We start from the raw sequence: 19807 nt of genomic DNA on the forward strand, positions 1-19807 counted from the left end.
GATGCATTTCCATTATTCACCATTCTACAGGATGCTGGGGAGTTCTCAGAAGAGTTTGGATGGAAGGTCACAGGGACGTGAATGATGGCTGGGAGAATATTTGGAAAGGGGGTGTCCCCTATCAGTCTTATTGACGAGTTTTACTAAAACGGCAAATGTTATTAATCTGCATACAAACGATTTTGTAACACTGACAATAATAGGCAAGCCTGCTTATTCTCTGTTGAGGAACACACAATGGCTAGTAACTAGTAGGCAGAAAAATGGAGTTTAGGGTTATAATATAAGTCAAAAGAAGAAAGTGATTATGTTGAATCATCAGTAGAGTTTTGGCGAACCAACACTTTAAGGGTACATTATCTGCATACCTGGGGTCTTTCCAGGGTAGGGTATCCACAGCTCACCCTCTTGAGGAGGTAGCCTTGCCTAGGGGTGGGGATCAGTCTAGCCTTTATTTGAGTGGAAGTAGGAGGTGAGTGAGGAGTAGGCATGTCCACCAGTGCTCCTCTGCCCAAAGAAAGAATAAACTGGCATGGAGACCCAGGGAAGCAGCGATATACCAAGGTTAAACCTAGGAAGTTCAGCTATGTTGACAGGTATGTTGATCTCTCAATACAAGGGATGAACAAGCAGGTAATTGTATGGAGCAGCCATGAACATTTACAAGGCTGCCACACCGTCAATGCCTCATATGTACAACAAGAAGAAAATAATTTTCACGCACTTGACACACAGACCCGAAATAAAACCAGGGTCTAGGTACAGCAAATCCATGTAACGTCACAGGCGTACTGACCAGAGAGCAAGGACGTCCTCCAGCTGCTGCACAAAGTTTTGATGAAATTGATGCACAGAAGCCATGTTAAAAAACAGAGGCTTCATCAGTTTCTCAGACGCCCCGTGAAGAACGCCTCCTTTACAGAGAGCCCCGTGAAGCCACTGGCAGGGAAAGAGACAAACATGCTTAATGATCTATAAAACGGCTTTGTGTATCCGTAACATTTAATCACGTGAGCCATGTTGCGAGCTGGGGTAATGTCCTCACATAGCAGGTCTGTGGCTGAGAGAATGAGCAGGACAGAGATACAAAGTGCTGTCACTAACCAGACGGTTAGTATCGGGGGAACCTTGTAATAGTGATATTACATCTTTTATTTTAAAATATGAGGGAGAGAAATAATCATTCAGATCCTGAGAAGAAGATGACTGATCCCATCAGATACACGGTCTAATACATATAAATTACTCATCTTTAACACCATTACATTTCTGTCAGCAATGCCCCCACACTGCCTTTAGCGACGCACACGGCAGGACCTCCGATCTTGCCCCAGGAGTCCTCATTACATATCTGACTCAATGTCATCTCGTCATTTCTCTGTTAAGAGCACCGGAACTTCATTGGTTGCTTATAAAAAAGGTAAATGTGTCCTGCCTTTGTTTTAGACACACATGTATGTGCAATTTTACTTCTGTGCTTCCTTGTGGTGACATCAAAAGAAACTTTCTTCTATTTCTGAAATCAATACAGAGCGGTAACGTTTCTCCATCACGGAAATCTCTACTAACAACTGGAAACATATCATTAACAGCAGCATTACGTTGGCCCTTTTCTTACCACAGTTATGACTTCAATATCCTTAATATGCGAGGTCTCTGTACTCAGTATTTCTTTGGTTATGTAATAAGCCTCTTCCATCTGCATATTAGGAAGAAAAGGACAGTTCATACTCTGACACAAAAGCACTGAAACTTGCCATGAGCTTAACATACATTTGGGGAAAAAGATAATTGTTGGTACCAAATGCAGAACTTTTTCACTAAAGCTCGAAGAAGGCATTCTGAATCAAAGATGAGACCAATGACTGATTAAATCTGGGCCTCTACATCAGGAAACATGGGCCAAATATAAGTTAAGATAAGTCTTCCAAAAGAAGGGGCCCAATTCTTCACTAAAACAAAGGTTTGGAGTCCAGGGGACCAATGCTTTCAACAGCATTATAGAGAACCCTACTACAAAATGACTCTTGCATGGCCTCAATTGGTGCAGTCATGCGTGGAATGGAAAGACGCTGGTCACTACTGTGCTGTCCATACTTAATGAGCGGTACAGGTATTACCCCACTTCAAGGTCACTTTAAGGACACTCGCGAGTAAGGACATAGTAACAGCTTAACCATTCCCAATTACGTAGTGTCCCTTCGCAGCACAATGCTATCGTGTCAGTTTGCCTTTCGCACATCTTAAAGGTTTTGCTGTGAAAATGGCCCGACGTCTAAATCTAGACCCTTTAGTCCTCAAACATACTCTTAATGTGATGGATATCTCTTAAGATGATGTTGGAACGGTTTGTAAGCTAACGCAGTGTGTAAACAGGACAGCGGCACTGTGCTACGGAAGCAAAGTGAGCTGAACTATAGAATATGGCTAACTGATATCAACAAATATGTAAGGAAAGCAAAATGTTATTTTCATAAACAAAAGTACTTCAAATTAAATGATACTAATTAGGGTAATCGCCTGCAAAGTACAGTGCTTTACTAATATGTTAGCAGTGGAGCAAAAGTGTCATCTTCTGCACCATATCATGATTTGTTACGGAGAATTATCATGGGACACTTCTGCAGAGGTCCCAGAATCAAATTCAACCCATTGATGACTACGTATTAACAACACAAATTACTACTTTGATCTGCAAGCTCATTGGCGATCTCTCACCTTGTTCTCAGAAGACTCCTCTAAATCATCGGTTCTGCCACTACCGCTGTCACTTAAAGCCGGACTCAGTAAAGGAGAGCTGCCCGTCTGGACATTAGAGGAGGGTAAACTGAGAGTCACAGGAGACAGATAACACCCTAGACAGATGAAGACACAGAGACATTGAGATGTTAGTTTGTTAAGAAGGGTGCTGATGTGGAGTCCATTAACTATGTTTGGTGATCGCATTAACTGGACTATCACAGCAGATGTTAAAACGTAATGAGAATGTTAAGAGAAAGACCGCACAAAGAGGAGCTTGTAGGTTTGCAATAATGTACACCACGAGTGGTTAAGAAGCGCGGACACCCATGCAGCGGAAAAGGGTACACGGTGACCCTCAGGCAAATTATACGGATACAGTACATGCAAAAAGACGCGGCATTCAAAAGTCTGATTAGTCATCAGATAAAGTAATCAAAAGAAGAAAAGCTAAAAACACACCTAGCCAGAGATATTTGTTAAGGAAAGAAGCGTGGAATGGAGAATTGTCAAGTACAATCGCAGATCGAGAACACAGAGGGTTCTGCAGATGACAACTCACCAAAGTTGGAATTCCACAATGTTTTGTATGTTGCTCAACATCAGTTTCAAGATAGACGTACGCAGGAACAAATCCAAGGCCACCTTACAGCAAACCGCGCCCTATGGGTTTAGACGCATATGGCACCTCTCCCTAATTATATAATAAACGCCGGCCAAATTTCAATTCGAAGATGGAAGGAAGCGCTCGTTCATTTTAGACTTCAGAGGAGCTAAATAGCAACTTATGCGTGAAACAAGTATGAAAATTTGGTTTAGTGTCATTTTAATAGAAGCTATTTCTGGGGACATTTTGCCTTGAAGGGTGGAGGAGGCAGTGGTGGACAGCAAACACTGAAAGGATTAAATGTATATTGGAATGATGTTTCTAGATCTTTCCATGTGTATGTTTTTCTTCTCTAACGACATGTAAGATTGATAGATTCCTCTTTTGCACAGAGACTTCCATTCTTCCTAATAAAAGAATTACTCCAATGTTTGTTTTTATGGCATTCTGTAATTATCATTTTAGGTATAACCCTTGGTAAAGTATAGTTCGGAAAATCCACACAAACTTTAATAAGATGTGTTGCAGGGAACCCTTTTCAAGCACGTCAAAGCATTGATATATTCATATGTACAGCTATAAATACATCATTCCTCTCATGGGTGGATGGGGGGGGCTTGTTTTTATGGCAAATGGTATATATTATGAGATTCCATGAGCCTCTAGTTATTGAATTACCGAACATTGTTTAGGACAGTTGCTCAACCAGGGATACTTTGTGAAGAACTTAGAACTTTCTTGAATGTTAACTGCATTTGCCCAAAACATGGGCTTCTCAAGAATACTTAAGCTATTAAGTTATTTACTTTTTCAGCAGTGCAATATTATTAGACATCCCTTTGTGGAACCCAAGGATCTCTCTCGTAACAAGAGGGTACCACTTATGACATGTCTGGGGTCCCTATATATATTACATAAGCTCACTTACCACCTGCTTTCGTAAACAGACACTTTAGACTAGACGTCCTCTTACATTATCGGTTACTAATTTATCAAGACACAAAACACTAGCATCAGGCTGACTAAGTAAAAGAGGAGAGCATCAACACTCCTTGTTTTATTGCAGGTACATTCAGTATTAAACAATGTTAAAATGTAAAAATGTAATTTAGGAAAGTTTTACTTTCCTAAAGAAAATAGTGAATTGGCACTAATATGTTTTAAAAAAAATCACAACAAGGCACAAATAAAAATCTCAGCAACACATCATGTAGTAATCATCACAATGATCATCTTAAATAGCAGATCCTATGAGATGTAGTGGATGCCAACACAGATACTCTCGCTGACCAACGTAATAAGACACTAACTCCGCTCCATAGCACAATGTATACATTTCAGCGGCTTTATGCTTCCGGTCATTAGCATAATAGGTCGTTAAACAGAATAAAACGATTAATTTCACAAGGATTACTAAATTATTTGGGAAGTCTGAAGTTCTCTGAACCATTGAAGGCCCATTTCTATCATTTCTAGAGCAGAGTATAGGTTATGGTCACATTGTCACATTGTATAGTTGTGACTATATTTCAACGGTTAAATGTAACACTAACAGGCTTCAATATTCCATATTAAGCAACGATCAACAAAAACTGTACATTTCTGAAGTGCAAATTGAAAGTGTTAAATTAACTGTGTATAAAGTGACATGATATGGCTATTAATGTATATTATTTTTCTACACACAATATTTAGTTTAGGGAAGACGGTTTAGGTGACAATGCTTGTGTATGTGTGCTGAGGATGCCCTGCAGTATTATGCAGTAACGAGGTTACCGTCTGCACCACCGCAGGTCAAGCCATGCAATGCGGTTTATAGGTCTACAAGAGGAACCTGCAGAAGCGAGCGAAAGGAAACGAGTTTTGGGCTCAAACGTGTAGGCCACCTTGTACTTGTAGGACATTTTAAGCTGTAATGCCAGTGCAAACAAACAATTATGGAGAAAGGATTTAGATATTGATACCGCTGATGAGCCGTTCATGGCCCCAGATAACCACAAAGGCGAGCAACCTCAAACTACTCAAGAAACTAAATCAATGGAGCACAGCAGTATTTAAGGTGACCGATACAACAAGAAACACCGGTTAGATGTGTCACTAAGTGAGTGCCGGGGGGGCATGTTGACGGTTGTTGAGCCGTTAATAGAGCGTTTGGTTTCTGCAATGTGCTCATATTTTTCAATTCTTCATTTTGAAGAGTATGTGTTTGATGAGCAGATGTTTCGTGGAAACAATTTGAATACCAAAATCATCGGCAGAGTAGTTAAGGATTGTAACACGTTGGTTACATTGTAAGATATTCAGGACAAATTTTGTGCTCTGCTTAAAATGCAACTGGAATTAAATTTACAACCTAGATAAAAATAGTTTATATATTTTATAGTTAATGTTTCCCACCACCACGCTTAATGGTTATACAGAAACCAAAGTAAAGCCTGTTTGGCACAGTTATATCAAAAAGGGGTATTAACGCAACAGAACTAGGCCAAATTGGACTTGCTCTTCATTAAACACTGAAGCAGTATTTTCTTTCACGCGTTTCTTTGGCAAATAGAGTCCAGGGTTCTGCTATGTGTCACTCAAACTTGTGAGAAAAACACTGGAAAGTACAGCATATGATCTGTGAATAATCGTATCAAATCTTTCTATAAGAAACTGCACCCGGTTGCCATGAAGAAGACCCAAGAGCGCCAAATGTGTACAAAGGAGTGTGCAGTAACCACATAGCGTGCATAGTAAGCATACTGACACGCAAGTATGGTACGCACAATGTGTAGAACGTGTACTGTGACTACATAAGGATATGTGAAGTGTGTGCTTAGACCAATAAAATCCAGGTCTTCTGCCATCGTAACATGTACAAAGAGTAAGAAGTGATATAAAATTAATGATGCTTCACAAGTAAATGGTATGTTAATAAGTAGTGTCATAAAATATGTATGGAAAGGAATAAGAAAACAAGTAATGATAAGAGATGTCATTCTATATACCTCAGTATAATTTAGAAAGTAACTAAACAAACCCAATACTGTTTTGTTTTTTCTTTACACTGGCCGAGTAATAGGAAATATCATCAGGCTCTTCAGGTTGAGCTCAATCTGCAATGTTATATACATATATACCGGAAGAGATTAAAAAAATTAACGGAGATATATAATTTCACATGAGCACAGATGAGTCAATAAGAGATTCACCCAGCCATGCGGGGAACCGGAAACGTACCGAAACCCATATTAATCATATGTCTGGAATGTCCCTCTTATCCTGAATCCCGAACTGATTTAAGTTTACATGGTAATTTGTTAAAGGATTGCTGAAAAATAAGTTGATATCTAGGGGCGTCTCCTCCTCAGAGTCCCACGAATTTCCCTCAGAGCTGCTCGAGTCCTCCGTTGTTGTCGGGGGATAGCTCAGCTGTTCCAGCTGGTCCAAGATGTCTCCAAACTGGAAAGCCGAGCTAGATTCAGAGCGCACAGAGCAGGCCGGGAAGTTTATCATAGAGCTAGCAGTGGAGTGGTTTGCAGAGTGAGAGTAAGGAGGAATCCCGTTGAGGTTGGAGAGGGAGCTGCTTTCTGAACGATGGTGGAGCAGAGAACTGCTCTCAGAACGATGTTGGAGTAAGGAGCTGTTTTCTGAAGGGCTTAAGAGGCTTTGCATGAGACTAGCCTGGGCCTTCATTTCAAACAACTCTGTAGCATCTGTAGGCCTTGCGTTGCCATTAAAATCTCTTGCGTTCATTTCCTCCAAGTAAAACTCGTCTGGTGGAAGGTCCTCGTGGATAGGAGACACCTCTCTGCCACTGTATGAGTATAGCTCAGCCCCACCGCCAAAAGATATGTCAGCTGGATCATCATCTATAAACTCTTCGGTCAGTAGGAGAGAGTCAGAAGCCTCTGACACCCACAATCTGACATTCTCACCCTGCTTGGATTTTTCTACATCATTAATACCTCCTGAATCTGGTCTACTATGTAAAGAAGGGTTGGGTTGTGGGGAGAGACCTTGTATTGGTGATGCTGTTGGGTGTCTTGCTTCCTCTGGATCTCTGTGGGAAGGTTCCTCTTGTGGTGGAGTATCTACGTTGACATCATTGTTAGGTTGGCGCTTCTGGTAAGGGACGGTTGGGGTAGAATAAGGTGCTAGGGAAGGCGGTGAAGGTGATGCAGGAACGGTCACACTCTCAGTGAAAAAAAGGTTCTGCAAATATTAAGGAAAACCAAAAATTAGAGGGGAAATGTAAATAATAAACCCCCCCCCCCAAAACACTACAAGAGTCAAACGATAACAGACACATCGACATTTATGCAAAAGTACTGTTTACCTCAAATCCAACTTTGACCATACAGTTCTTGTTTTCAGTGGGAAGCTAAAATTAATGGCGGCTCATATTCACGCTTGATGTATTTCAGAAGTTCTTAATAAAAGGTTATGATATTTAAAGAGATGTCTACATACAAAGGCGGGAACAGTCTACAACTGATTTTTGGTAAGAATGGCCTGGCACACAGAAGTATTAAGAAATATAAACTAAGCGACTATCAAGGACAACCAAGGCTTAGTGCAGGGAAGTTACAACAAACAAGTGGACAAAATATCATTATCATGATTAAATGAGCCAAAAAGAGTCAGGAGTCAGACATGTGACAAATACATTAAACACAAGTGAAACATGAAGGTAATGCTAGGCGGTCAAAGAAAATGGTAAATAGAGGAGGCATGAAAGTTGTATGCAAGCACAGAAAAACACTATCTATCTATGGATAGAGCACTTGAGAAAGTTCCAAGTGAAAAAGAGACAGCAAAGCAAGAGGCACCCTGTGTGCTGTATAGCTAAACGCACCTGCTTTGGAGAGTCAGGGATCACAGTGCAAGGGGACACTCTGGCTTTGCTGTGTCTCCTGCAGAACAGAGAGCATGGCAGTCAGGGCAATCCCATTCACACACCAAAGCCCCTCGATTAATACAGCAATAGGCATCACAGAAGCCCAAATATTAACACATCCTATAAGGGGGATATAAAGCATAACAAGACGAAGCCCAACAAGGAATGCACCACAACAAAGAATGTTAATACTGAATAACAACATAAAAAACTTAGACAAGAACATTATCCCGTGTATAGGATAAAAAGTAATGGGATTTTGCTGGAGTAAAGCATCACAGGCGCTAAAACAAACTTTTTAATCTTTCAGAGAGATCCAATTCACATTCAATAGCGGTGCGGAGAACATCTGGAAAATTAGCAACTAAGCAAGTTTCATTTTGGGTAGAGCATGGATTACGTAAAAAAGTCAGTAGTAAGGAAAAGAAGCTCCGTGCCTTCATGACGGTCACTTAGACTGTCATTATAGAAGAGGATGATGGTGTGAAGTGATATGGTTATGAAACTACATTATCAAAGAGGGACTATTGCATTCCAGTCTACAAAAGTGTGATCATAAAACTGACAGTCCTTCATGAAGAAACGTTTCTCGAGTATGAAATGTATAGGTCATCGGTTTTTTTGAGGTTTCCTAGTGTGGGTAGTGCAAATAAACAAATGCATAAGACGTCAACTTTTTTGATATACCTAAAATGATTTGAAAAAATGTATTTTAAAAAAAATCAGGTACAAATGAGATATTTTAAACCTCTGACATCACAACTTTTAGATCTTTTTTTAACCAACCTTTCAGAAGGGGGTCTCTTTAGGCTGTTGTCCCGAACATAGTCTATGAGCTGTTTCTGTGTGCGCCCACTGAAAGAACAAAAAAAATTGTTTAAAAGATGCATCTTCCCACCCTGGAGTCCTTTGTGGGATAATAATTTACAAGCACTGGCAGGGGTTAAACGTGGGTAAAAACATTTTAATGCAAGAATCCAAGAGGACCAACTTTTCTTATTCCTGCTATAAATGGGTAATAGGCTAAAAGGACTTATAAAATATTTACATTTAATCGATATAATTTTCTCGGTATGGATGAGCCAAACTGCACTGTTCAGTTCCCAGAGCCTACCTGTACCGAAATGACGATCCTCGGCTGAAGAGGACTGCTTTAGACTTGGGCTTGGGCTGATCCTGGAGACGGAAGAAGCTGTGATACTCAACACAGATCTTCCAGAACCTCTTACACATGTCTCTACTAGGCAGCTGAAACTCCAGCGCATCCTGGTACGGACCCTGTGGTGAGACAGACGTATTTAGAACCATCAGAAGCAGCCCAATCAATTCGATAGTAAAGGAGGACACAATTACTCAAGTGTTTTCCTACTTGTCTGGCCCACTAAGGTTTCTGCAGCGATGTTTTTCAGGAGCACTTTATAAATGCAACCAATAATTCAAGTTGAAATGAGCTAAATGAAACATAATATCTTAGAAGCACTCACATGAACTTCTGGATGCAGCTTTATAAGGAATCGTCTCCTCTTGAAGCTGAGTTTTCTTATCTTTGACCAGTTAAAGGTGTTGATCTTTGTGCTGCCCTGTGAGATAAAACAGATAGGACAGCGGCGATCAGACAAAAACAAGGTCGGTGAAAGATGCTAAATATACTACGCGCCATTACAAAAATAAAGCCTCTTAGAACATAGCAATGCCCAAACTATTCCAAGAGCGTCTAAGAGCATTCCACGTATAGAAAGTGATATTCTCAGTCACGGGGGACTACCAATGATATTTTGATATTCAAATTATACTGAATTTTAACCCCCAACATAAAATGCCCGTGTCTGGAAGATTTAGCAGGGAGGTTCAAGTCACTGGTACAGGCCGGGGGGGAAGCAGACTTCTAAATGCTGCTTGTTGACTTTGTAGCCTACAAACCACTTGTGAAGAAGAAACTTGCCTGTCACACCACCAAGACCCCAGCTCTGAGCTTCGGCTTGGCCAAATCTGAAAACCCCACAGCAAATATTGACACCCCTGGTCTACCGAGAGCTGAGCAACTCAAAAAGCATTTGTGGGGCAAAAAACATCAGACCTCAGGGGAGGTATACTGATACTGCGTCTCTTAAGTTTAAATTTTTTTTAAACATTTTAAAGAACGCCTATTAAAGTACTTATAAAGTACCTTAATGCGCATTCCTCGTTGGTACGGCTCCTTGGAACATTAGACTGTCCCTTTAAATAACCATATTTTTCTATATGAAGAAGAGGACCCAAAGTCCAGAAATGAAATTTAATATATCGCCAAATAAAAACGTATTGATATTCCACTAAAGACCCCATATAGTACATCATGACATCAAAGCATACTACTAGTCATTTACTTGCACTGTAAAAACCGGCTGGCACTAACAGGCAGAATCTCTTAGCGTAGTCAACAGACCCATAAGACATAAACAGATATAAAATGATTTTGGCTCCAATGATCCGAGGCGCCTTGGATGTCTGATATTAAACAGGCATGTGTTTGCTTTACCCATTTGCCAGTTCCATCAGCTCTGTTCTATTAAGCATTGCAAGCGCTTACCTGGAAAACAAGTACTCCCGTATGCGACGCAGACAGGTTAATTTTGGCACCTTCTTTGTCAGAGGCCAGGTAGAAACGTGTTCCGTACAGATCTAACCTCCGTGCAATCTCAAGTATCTGAAAGTCAGCGTCCGCAGGGGACATCCCGCTGTAGGAACAGAAGTAATGTCAGCACAAAGCATCTTGAAACACGTGTGGAAGAAAAATCAACAGGGAGTGTTATCTGCACATCCTACCCCAAGGCAAGCGTTACGGTGACAGCGAGACATAAATCCAGCCACGGCAACAGTTTAATAATGGCTGCAAGGACTGAAAAACCACATGAGCCAAACGGCTGATGATATATGTACATCTGGCAGCTTGATCTATTGCTGAGACCTCAAACATTAACACTGCAGATAAACTATTGCATTTTTTAATAAAAGCTATGACTGAGAAAAATATTTTTTTGTTTTTATTTCCTTGTATTTTCCAACCTGCCCCCCAGTTACGCACATCTGCCCCCAGGTTTGCCACTCCAATATGGCACTGTGGCCCATGATATGCCTTTTAACCCCCTATGTGCCACTCTGCCTCCAGAAATGCCTTATACCCTATATCCCATTCTGGCATTTAGGGCGTTAAAAGGCATATTATGGGGCAGAGTGGCATATAGGGAGGTATAAGGCATTTCAGGAGGCAGAGTGGCGTTAAAAGGCATTTCATAGAGCACTCTGCCTCCAGAAATGCCCTATGCCCCCATTTAACACTCCCCCACCCCACACACACTTACCGGTGCTTCCAGTTTCCTGCTGTATTGCCGGGGCAGCGGGTTGACGTCTACGCGATCCGCGTAGGTAACGTCCGCTGCAGCCGGAAGGAGGTGGAGTTGGCAGCGGGGGTTTGTCTGCGTCCATCGCCCAGACCTTCCCCGGCTGTCAGAGATCAGAGTTCCCCGCGCCGGTGCGGGGAACTCTGATCTCTGACAGTCGGGGAAGTTCTGCGCGATGGACGCAGACAACCCCCGCTGCTAGCCACACCTCCTTCCGGCTGCAGCGTAAGTAAGCGGATCGCGTAGACGTCAACCCGCTGCCCCGGCAATACAGCAGGAAACTGGAAGCACCGGTAAGTGTGTGTGGGGTGGGGGAGTGTTAAATGAGGGGGGGCAGAAGGATCCAGGTCCCCTGCAGCGGTGCAGGGGATCTGGATCTTAGTCTCAGTCAGACCTCTATTTGAGGTCTGATTATAAGACGACCACGATTAGAAGACGAGTCTTATAATCGAGCAAATACGGTATTATTAAAAGCCTATGATTATAAGCATTAAACCGAGTACATCACAATCCTTTTGATAAATAGTGTAATCATATGTTTGGATGTTGGTGAGAAAATAGAAAAACATTGAATTTAACTAAAACGATATAAAGATGTTATCAACATTCAAGATTACCACTCAGGCTATCAATCGATCAATGCCTAACAGTTATTGTCTTGGCTGTTGGCAAGTTATTTTCGGTTTGCTGACACACACACACACACACACATATATATACATATATACATATATATACGGTATTTATCGGCGTATAACACGCACTGGTGTATAACACGCACCCCCATTTTTGAACAAAAAAACTGAACAAAAAAAACTTCATCAAAATCACTGCTATCTGGGAAACCACACACACACAGTAAGACACACACAGTAAGACACACACACACTCAGACACACACACCCTAACCCCCCTTCTCAGGATCTCCCCTCTCTCTCCCTAACCCCATCCCGGTCACTTACCTTCAACTCCTGTGTTGGAAGCGTGAGGCGTTTGTCTCGGGCTGGCACCCGAGACAAACGCCTCACGCTTCCAACACAAGAGTTGAAGCGCTGAGGCAGGCGGCGGCGGCAGGCGGCGGGCGGCGGAGGCTGAGGCAAGCGGCAGGCGGCGGCGGCTGAGGCAGGCGGCTGAGGCTGAGGCAGGCGACTGAGGCTGAGGCAGGCGGCGGCCGCCGCCAGCAGAGGAGTCCTGGATTTCTGTCAGTCAGGGGGGCCCGAGAGTTGCCGAGCGGTCGTCTTCAGCAACCGCTCGGCACCCCTTGGGCCCCCCCTGACTGGCAGAACTCCAGGGCCCGGTCGCAGTTGCGACCCCGGTAGTTCCACCACTGGCTCTAGGATTTATCGGCGTATAACACGCAGGTAGGATTTCAGCTTCAAATTTTAGTTAAAAAAGTGCGTGTTATACGCCGATAAATACAGTATATATATATATATTACACATACACACACATGTACTAATAACATTCTGCCTTACTTACATGTGCTGTTGGTGACATTGCACAATCCGTTCTTCCAGGCTATGCTGCCGCTGCACATAAAGTGTGCTTTTCAGATGTTCCAGATCTGTCTTCTGATCGTAATCTCCAATTTCAGCTGCAAAAGAGAATTAATGTGACACTACGACAACAAACAAGTGTGCGAAAGTCCCAGAGCTGATCAGAAAGATCACACCAGACAACACATGGATTTTAGGAAGTTTTTTTGCAGGTACAACTAAAATGCTCTGTGATCCTACCTCACACTAGTGACATCACACATTGGGCTGCAACAACCGCAAACAGGTAATCAGTGTTGTCAAAGCATGTATCCGCATTTTGACAAAACGCTTATTTCAGCTTATTCCGGCTGCTGCAGCCATGGCCAATTCGTCATAGGAGAGAGAACGAGGTGCGTGAAGGACTTTAGAGCACCCTCTTCTCATCTTATGTTTATCTTGTTACAATTATTAAAAAACATTCTAATTTGTTAAATGTAAGTTTGATTTGGATGAGAAGATCATTTCTCCTTTGCTATTATAACACTTCTTTTGTATCACACGTGCTTGTGAAAAACACACAGAGCACAGCCCAGGGTCACCCCGGGCAGCTGCGCACAAATGGTGAATTTAGTATGCATTCACATATACAGGGATCAAAAGGACTGATCATTGTAAACATGTCTTGTAAAGGTACAGAAGCGCTCAGGCACCCCAAGCCAAAGAACCCCCCCTTTTAAAGTAAATCCCCAAAAACCAAGCAAAACTCACATTGCATTAGCAGAGAAATAAGCAGGGCTGTCGTATTATCGCTGCAGGTCAGCCGCTCATCACCCAGGTCCCTTTGGATCTGAAGGGCAAAGAGGTACCTAAAGACAAACACAATCTAAATGACGTTCTGCTAAGTTATTGGGCCACATGACATATCGCATGGATCGTGCCCAACCTTGTGTATTCTTCCTGTAGCTGACCAGGATCAGGCGGGAAAAACTTCACAGCCAATCGCATTTTGGCGTTCTTTGGTTCTGTACAAATAAATGTAACAATAAGAACTCAGAAACATTTCTTAAAACTGTAACATTGAAACGATCTGCAGGTAACTAACATAGTATTAAGAGGAATTATGGAAACAAAAGTTTAAAAAGAAAAATAATTTACAAAAAAAAGGCATTACCAGTACATAATAAAAGAGAAACGGATGGCATCAGAGATACCAAGAAATGTTTTTGATTATTCAGGCTCCAAGATGAGAGTAAACAGAAGCACTGAAAACCTCTGCGCCAGAGACATGCGACCCAAAATATTGCATTTCACACCTATTATGCAATTATGACAGAGGAGCAAAGAAACAATTTAATCACCACACTAACCAAACGCTCTCTGTACTGCATGTGTTTTTGTATAACTAGCAAAACGTTTATACATTTTTGCTAGGGGATGCCATCATCCACATACTTGCGTCTGACAAGTTCACTTTAAACCAACTAACACTTGTATGAAATAAGCAAATGTAATATGCCGCCAACAGAAGCAAAATTCCCTGCGAAGGCTCAGATTCTTGGATGCAAATTTTATGTGGTCAGGTTTACCATCAAAGGTCTTCTATTATTACATGTTTTATTTTACGGGCCAACATGCGCCTACTGCCAGTGCGTTGCGTCCGTCATCTTCTCGTTTAATATAGAAAGATCTGTGTATTTTCGCACGCACGCACACACACACACACACACACACACACGATGTTATACTTACTGCGCAGCTGCTTGGTTACAGATTTCAGTTGTTCCAACCACACCTAAAAAGAACAAAATAGTGAAGTTTTACTTTTATGGGCATTTGCAGAGCTATATTGCAATAATTAAAACCAGAACGCTACGGGTGGATCCGGTAACAAGTACTAGGCCTCTCCCTTGTTTTATTCCCTACATATCCGTAAGGGATGTGTCAAGGATTCAAACTCCCATCGCTTATTGCTGAAGCCAGAGAGGAGGTGGTGGGGAAACTAGAGATTTAAAAGATCACTTATAAGCACGTAAACTCCATGCTTCATGAGCAGCGGAGGATGCAAAGGTCACGACAAACCATTTTTATTAGAGTGAAAACAGAATTCCCACTTAGAGAGATAACCGTGCGTCGTTCTACCTTTTCTAGAGAATTAAAGCGGCTGCGTGCGTCGTTATACCTTTTCTAGAGAATTAAAGTGGCTGCGTGCGTCGTTATACCTTTTCTAGAGAATTAAAGTGGCTGCATCAGTTGGGGAGGTGCACAAATCCTGAAAGCTCTTAACACATTGCACTGAAACTTTAGCTGCAAACTGGAGGGATACTTCGGCCACTTTAATGTCTCTCCTACCACGTGATATATTTACAACCAGTCAGCTCCAGCGCTGGCTTGGCAGAGGTCGCCGGGGGTCTAACAAGCGAGCATGTGCAGGAAGCGCTTCCACGGACTTCAGTAGGAGTGCTTTCTTGGCACTGATTGACTGATTTAAGTAGCCAATCTGTGGCTTGGAACAGGGACCAAGGAGGAGGCATTACGCTGCAGCTTCTCCTAACGGTAAGCAATTTATTCTACGCACTTTGAAGAACGCGTACTAAAAGGCTCCTAAAATACTTTCATGTGCATTCTTTATAGGTGAGGGTACCCGGGACTGCCCTTTAATTTGACCCTTGAAAGTTTTCTCTGCTTTTCTCCCCCCCCCCAGAAAACAAACATACAAAATCCCAAAACATTTCTGTAGTTGTTCTGTTAACAGTCTCTGTGCACTTTAACATACTGTTCTAAATAAAAACGCTAGGCCTATTCACTTTATATTTACACAAGAAGCAGCAGCTTCGACCCAGCAACAGACACATTAAGCCTGTATTTAAAATAGCAGTTCCAAGATCCTAACATCTACTTAACCTGAAAGGCCCCTGCGTGAGACAAATGGCATGAAGTCATCACGTGTCATCTGCAGCGTTCGGTTACACAAGGTGAAGACGAAACAAGTTTAACACTTATCACAACACGCAGAAACTTCACATACCCAGTGCGACTGTGCCGTCTGGAACTCAACCCCGAAATAGTCCGTCTCCACCACGTTTAGAGGAGTGAACAGTTGGCTCAGCAATGCCTGTCCTGTGGTCTTCGGCTGCAGAGGACAGAGAGGGCTTGTTAGAGAGAGAAAAAAGCACCATATTCACAAAGAACAATAATTTCAGGATTTCAGACAAATTAAATATTAAAAGTAGTAAAGGGTAAAGTTACAAAACATTAGGCCAGGAGCCAAAATCCTAAAATCCTTGGCTGTTTAGCCCTGTCCATACTCGACATCGTTATAAACATAAATGCATTACATTTGGGATATAAAATCACAGGGAAAAGTAAATGTAGAACTTCATTTATTAAGCATACAAAGATTACTGGCCATTGTTGCAGTCAATAAGATCCCTGGAAAGTGGCCCAGTTCAAAAGCAATGTGGCCATCCAGTAGGGTAACCCTGCTACCCGAGAGGCCTGGCAGCCCGCAGAGCCATTCGGGTTCCCACTATGGCTTCATCTAGTTCATTTCAATATAAAAGCAAATACAAAGCAAGGTTGGGAGCAGAAGGGTTAACCACGGAAGAGATGTTTGTGTTCTAAGCATATGGACGCAATTCTCTCTGGAATTCAGAATATTCCCTCACTAATGGAAATCACAGAATCAGCTTGTGTGAAGCCAAAGAAATTCCATGAGGTTAACCCCGCGGATCTTAACACACGCCGCCGCTCCTTTTAACTAACACGTGCCCAACGTGAGCAAAACCAAGAGGACGCGGCCTACTCACCTGGCGAAGCACGATTAGCACTAAAAGTACTTTTTTTCTTAAGGTGGCAAGTGCCAAAGGAAACAGAAACCCACAATGTAGAATGTAATATTAGAAAGGTTTGGGTGGATCCAAGAAGAAAAAAAACACCTTCCAGACAGTAAGTGGTTTCTTTTGGTTGTGAGAGGACTAACAAAAGTAGGCAAGATAGAATTATAGAGGTACTGCTTTTTGGGGATTTATTAGCTTTTTTAAAGCTGTGAAATTCAGTTCTATGCCAAGGAGAACACTATCAGCATGATAAGCATGGATATCCGCCTCAAAAGAAAATCTGTATTACAAGATCACATGACTCAACCTTAGTTTGGACACCGATATCGAATCAGGAACTAATACCTGTCAATCTCTGTCTGCACCCCCAACATGCAAAATCTACAGTCAAAATACAATTTTTACGTTGAATGGGCCACATGTTCATTGCCTCATCATCATAACAGGAAGTGCCCAAATATGGAAGCATGATGTAAGTGCAGCATGACAAAACCATTGAGGAAGAAAATTCATTATTTTGGGCATGTAGCTTCTACACTGGGGTGTTTTATTGTTCACCTCTGGGGAAGTTAATCATACAATGATTCTTAGGGTTGTTTTTTTTTTTATACTCTATGTGCAGCTTATAAAATGCAACCCCCCCCTCCCATGGCACTGACAAAATCATCAAACTTGTTATCAGAATGCTACCTTAATTTCCGTATGGATGTTAGATACCCATCTATAACTACCGGTATATATCTATCTATAACTATATATCTATAACAGGCCGCTAATGCCTTGGAAGTCTAGGCAGCGGCAATTTGTAGGATTAGGTTGACCCAGTAAGTGATCACAATGCATATTACAATAATACTATTTCTTCCTGCACAGATGTATCTCCGTATTTATTGAAGGCGCTGTGGTTTTCTACTGGATCACAGAAGCGGTGTTTATTACACAGGTAACCACTCTTGCCCTCTATACAAGTTCCAAGATGTTATATCGCAGACAAGCCCGTACTGTATTAAAATGCACAATCACATTTTCTCATCACACGGCCTCCGCTGACGGCAAACAATAGGGCGCCTTTCCAGCTCCGCGATTTCGCACATGAACAGATAAGGGTGTTTAGCGAACCTCCCTCCTGACTCATAGCACATGCCGGAACAGATCTCATTCAGGGGAATATGCTTGGTTACATCACTCACACCGCCACCATCACCACCACCGCGTGCTCCGAGCCAAAGCCCACACAGCCTCGGTGCTCGGGCGATGGAGTAGAATACAATAGTTTGGGAAGCAGGAGACATTCTACTTGTTTGTGCCAGGCATCCAGGACCTAAATACGGTTCTGGTTGTACAACAGACCCATTTACAATACAAGGAACGTACGCCTTACGCTTCGCTCAACATGTGCAGCACCCTAGCAGTTGGTGGACGGAAACTTCCATCTCCATCAGATCATCCGGAGAACTCGACAAATGATTACACAAACGAATGCCGTTTACCTCTTTCTTCACTTGCTTTACTTTTGAGAAAAGGCCAGAATATTCTTAGACATCTGGAAGAAAATGTAGTCTTGGACCCCTGTGATATATATTTATCCACCATCGACAACGCTATGGTATAGAAAACGAATCTCTGTATCTTTAAGTGGGACGGCCAGCCCGTACTCCTGAACAGGGATTTGTACACACATAGGTAAAGAGAGCAAAGCTTGTTAGAGCAGCTTATCCTATGTCCATCTGCTCCTCATTCAAAGCAAACCTGGGTTAACAATGGCTGCCTGCTAGTCCCCAACCGGACATAGGATAACAAAGGGAACGAGGTGTGCAGAATAGTCATTTTTACATTGACAACCTGAATAACTTGCTGCAAATTCACTATATCAAAAAAAGGAAATAAATAAACATGAAAAACACAAACTTGAAATAAAAACACTCCTTGATGTTTAAGAACCTCGTATGGTTTAAGGATCTTACCCCTATATCCACAGGGAACCAAGTGCCATCCAGCAACTGCACATAGGACTGCATGTCATGGTTTGAACTCTTGGGAGGAGAAGACGACAAAGCTGTGTTGAGGTTCTGCCCCGGCTCGAGCGTGCTGATGCCAGCGTTTCTCTGGGTGCCAAGACGGGCACCGGGCGTCTGTAGCACACGATACGTGCCCTCCGTCTCCTCCATGATGCCCAGAACCTGCCTGCGGGGAAAAAAATAGAATATGATTGATAAAAGATCAATAGAATATATTGGTTAAATGCAATAGTCAACACGTCAAAGGTTCTGTAAGGGGAAGCTGTTAAAAATAGCCTACAAAAGCTCTTAATCTGTCAGCAAAACCAAACGAAAAGGCATTAATAAAGCAGATTTATGCTGCATGTCACATCTGTTGGATTTTAGTTCCCAGAAGAACAGTAGCCTCGATGCATATCTGCCTATTCTGATGAAATCGACAATTGCTATACCCATTACACGTTATCAGTGTTACGGATCTAACGACAGAACGAGTCTAACCGACAGAACAGGCTTTCCCCGAGCAAACAGAAGAGCGAAGATCAACCTGTTAAGCACAAGCACACTGAATGATAAATCCCTCGGTGCTGGTTTATTCAAGCAGAAAGGTTTTACTGCACAAGATGGGGGCATTGAGAACTCATTAATTCAAACAGCAGGGTGGCGATGGTAAAATGAGTGGAAAAGTCAAACCTCAAGAAGATTTTCATGGAATTTCCCAACATTAAAGGCACAGTTTATGGTTCATTTCCCTTGCAAAAGCAATGCCGTGTACCTCTAAAAAGAGACCACACAGCTATCAAAGCGCATATGACGGCTGGACAATCCCTTTAACACAACACGTAGGTTCCCTCATCAAAGAAAAGCTGGCCTGGGAAGTTACGCTA

The 19807-nt window shown here is 42.2% G+C and overlaps 1 protein-coding gene across 1 annotated transcript in view; it reads right to left on the bottom strand.

Moving 5' to 3' along the window:
* FARP2 (FERM, ARH/RhoGEF and pleckstrin domain protein 2) overlaps positions 1 to 19807 on the bottom strand; it is a 37513-nt gene that overhangs the window by 8698 nt on the left and 9008 nt on the right. The window contains exons 2-18 of the mRNA XM_053460423.1: positions 18888 to 19107; positions 16113 to 16217; positions 14837 to 14879; positions 14031 to 14109; positions 13856 to 13953; positions 13089 to 13203; positions 10798 to 10945; positions 9713 to 9808; positions 9343 to 9506; positions 9015 to 9083; positions 8187 to 8244; positions 6587 to 7543; positions 5123 to 5256; positions 2719 to 2968; positions 1619 to 1699; positions 785 to 939; positions 369 to 507 (exon numbers count right to left, since the gene is read on the bottom strand). Coding sequence (XP_053316398.1) covers positions 369 to 507; positions 785 to 939; positions 1619 to 1699; positions 2719 to 2968; positions 5123 to 5256; positions 6587 to 7543; positions 8187 to 8244; positions 9015 to 9083; positions 9343 to 9506; positions 9713 to 9808; positions 10798 to 10945; positions 13089 to 13203; positions 13856 to 13953; positions 14031 to 14109; positions 14837 to 14879; positions 16113 to 16217; positions 18888 to 19091 — 2895 coding nt within the window. The 5' untranslated portion in view covers positions 19092 to 19107. The remainder of the gene's footprint in view (positions 1 to 368; positions 508 to 784; positions 940 to 1618; positions 1700 to 2718; positions 2969 to 5122; positions 5257 to 6586; positions 7544 to 8186; positions 8245 to 9014; positions 9084 to 9342; positions 9507 to 9712; positions 9809 to 10797; positions 10946 to 13088; positions 13204 to 13855; positions 13954 to 14030; positions 14110 to 14836; positions 14880 to 16112; positions 16218 to 18887; positions 19108 to 19807) is intronic.

This window comes from Spea bombifrons, chromosome 3 (assembly GCF_027358695.1).
Source record: "Spea bombifrons isolate aSpeBom1 chromosome 3, aSpeBom1.2.pri, whole genome shotgun sequence".
NCBI lineage: Eukaryota > Metazoa > Chordata > Amphibia > Anura > Pelobatidae > Spea > Spea bombifrons.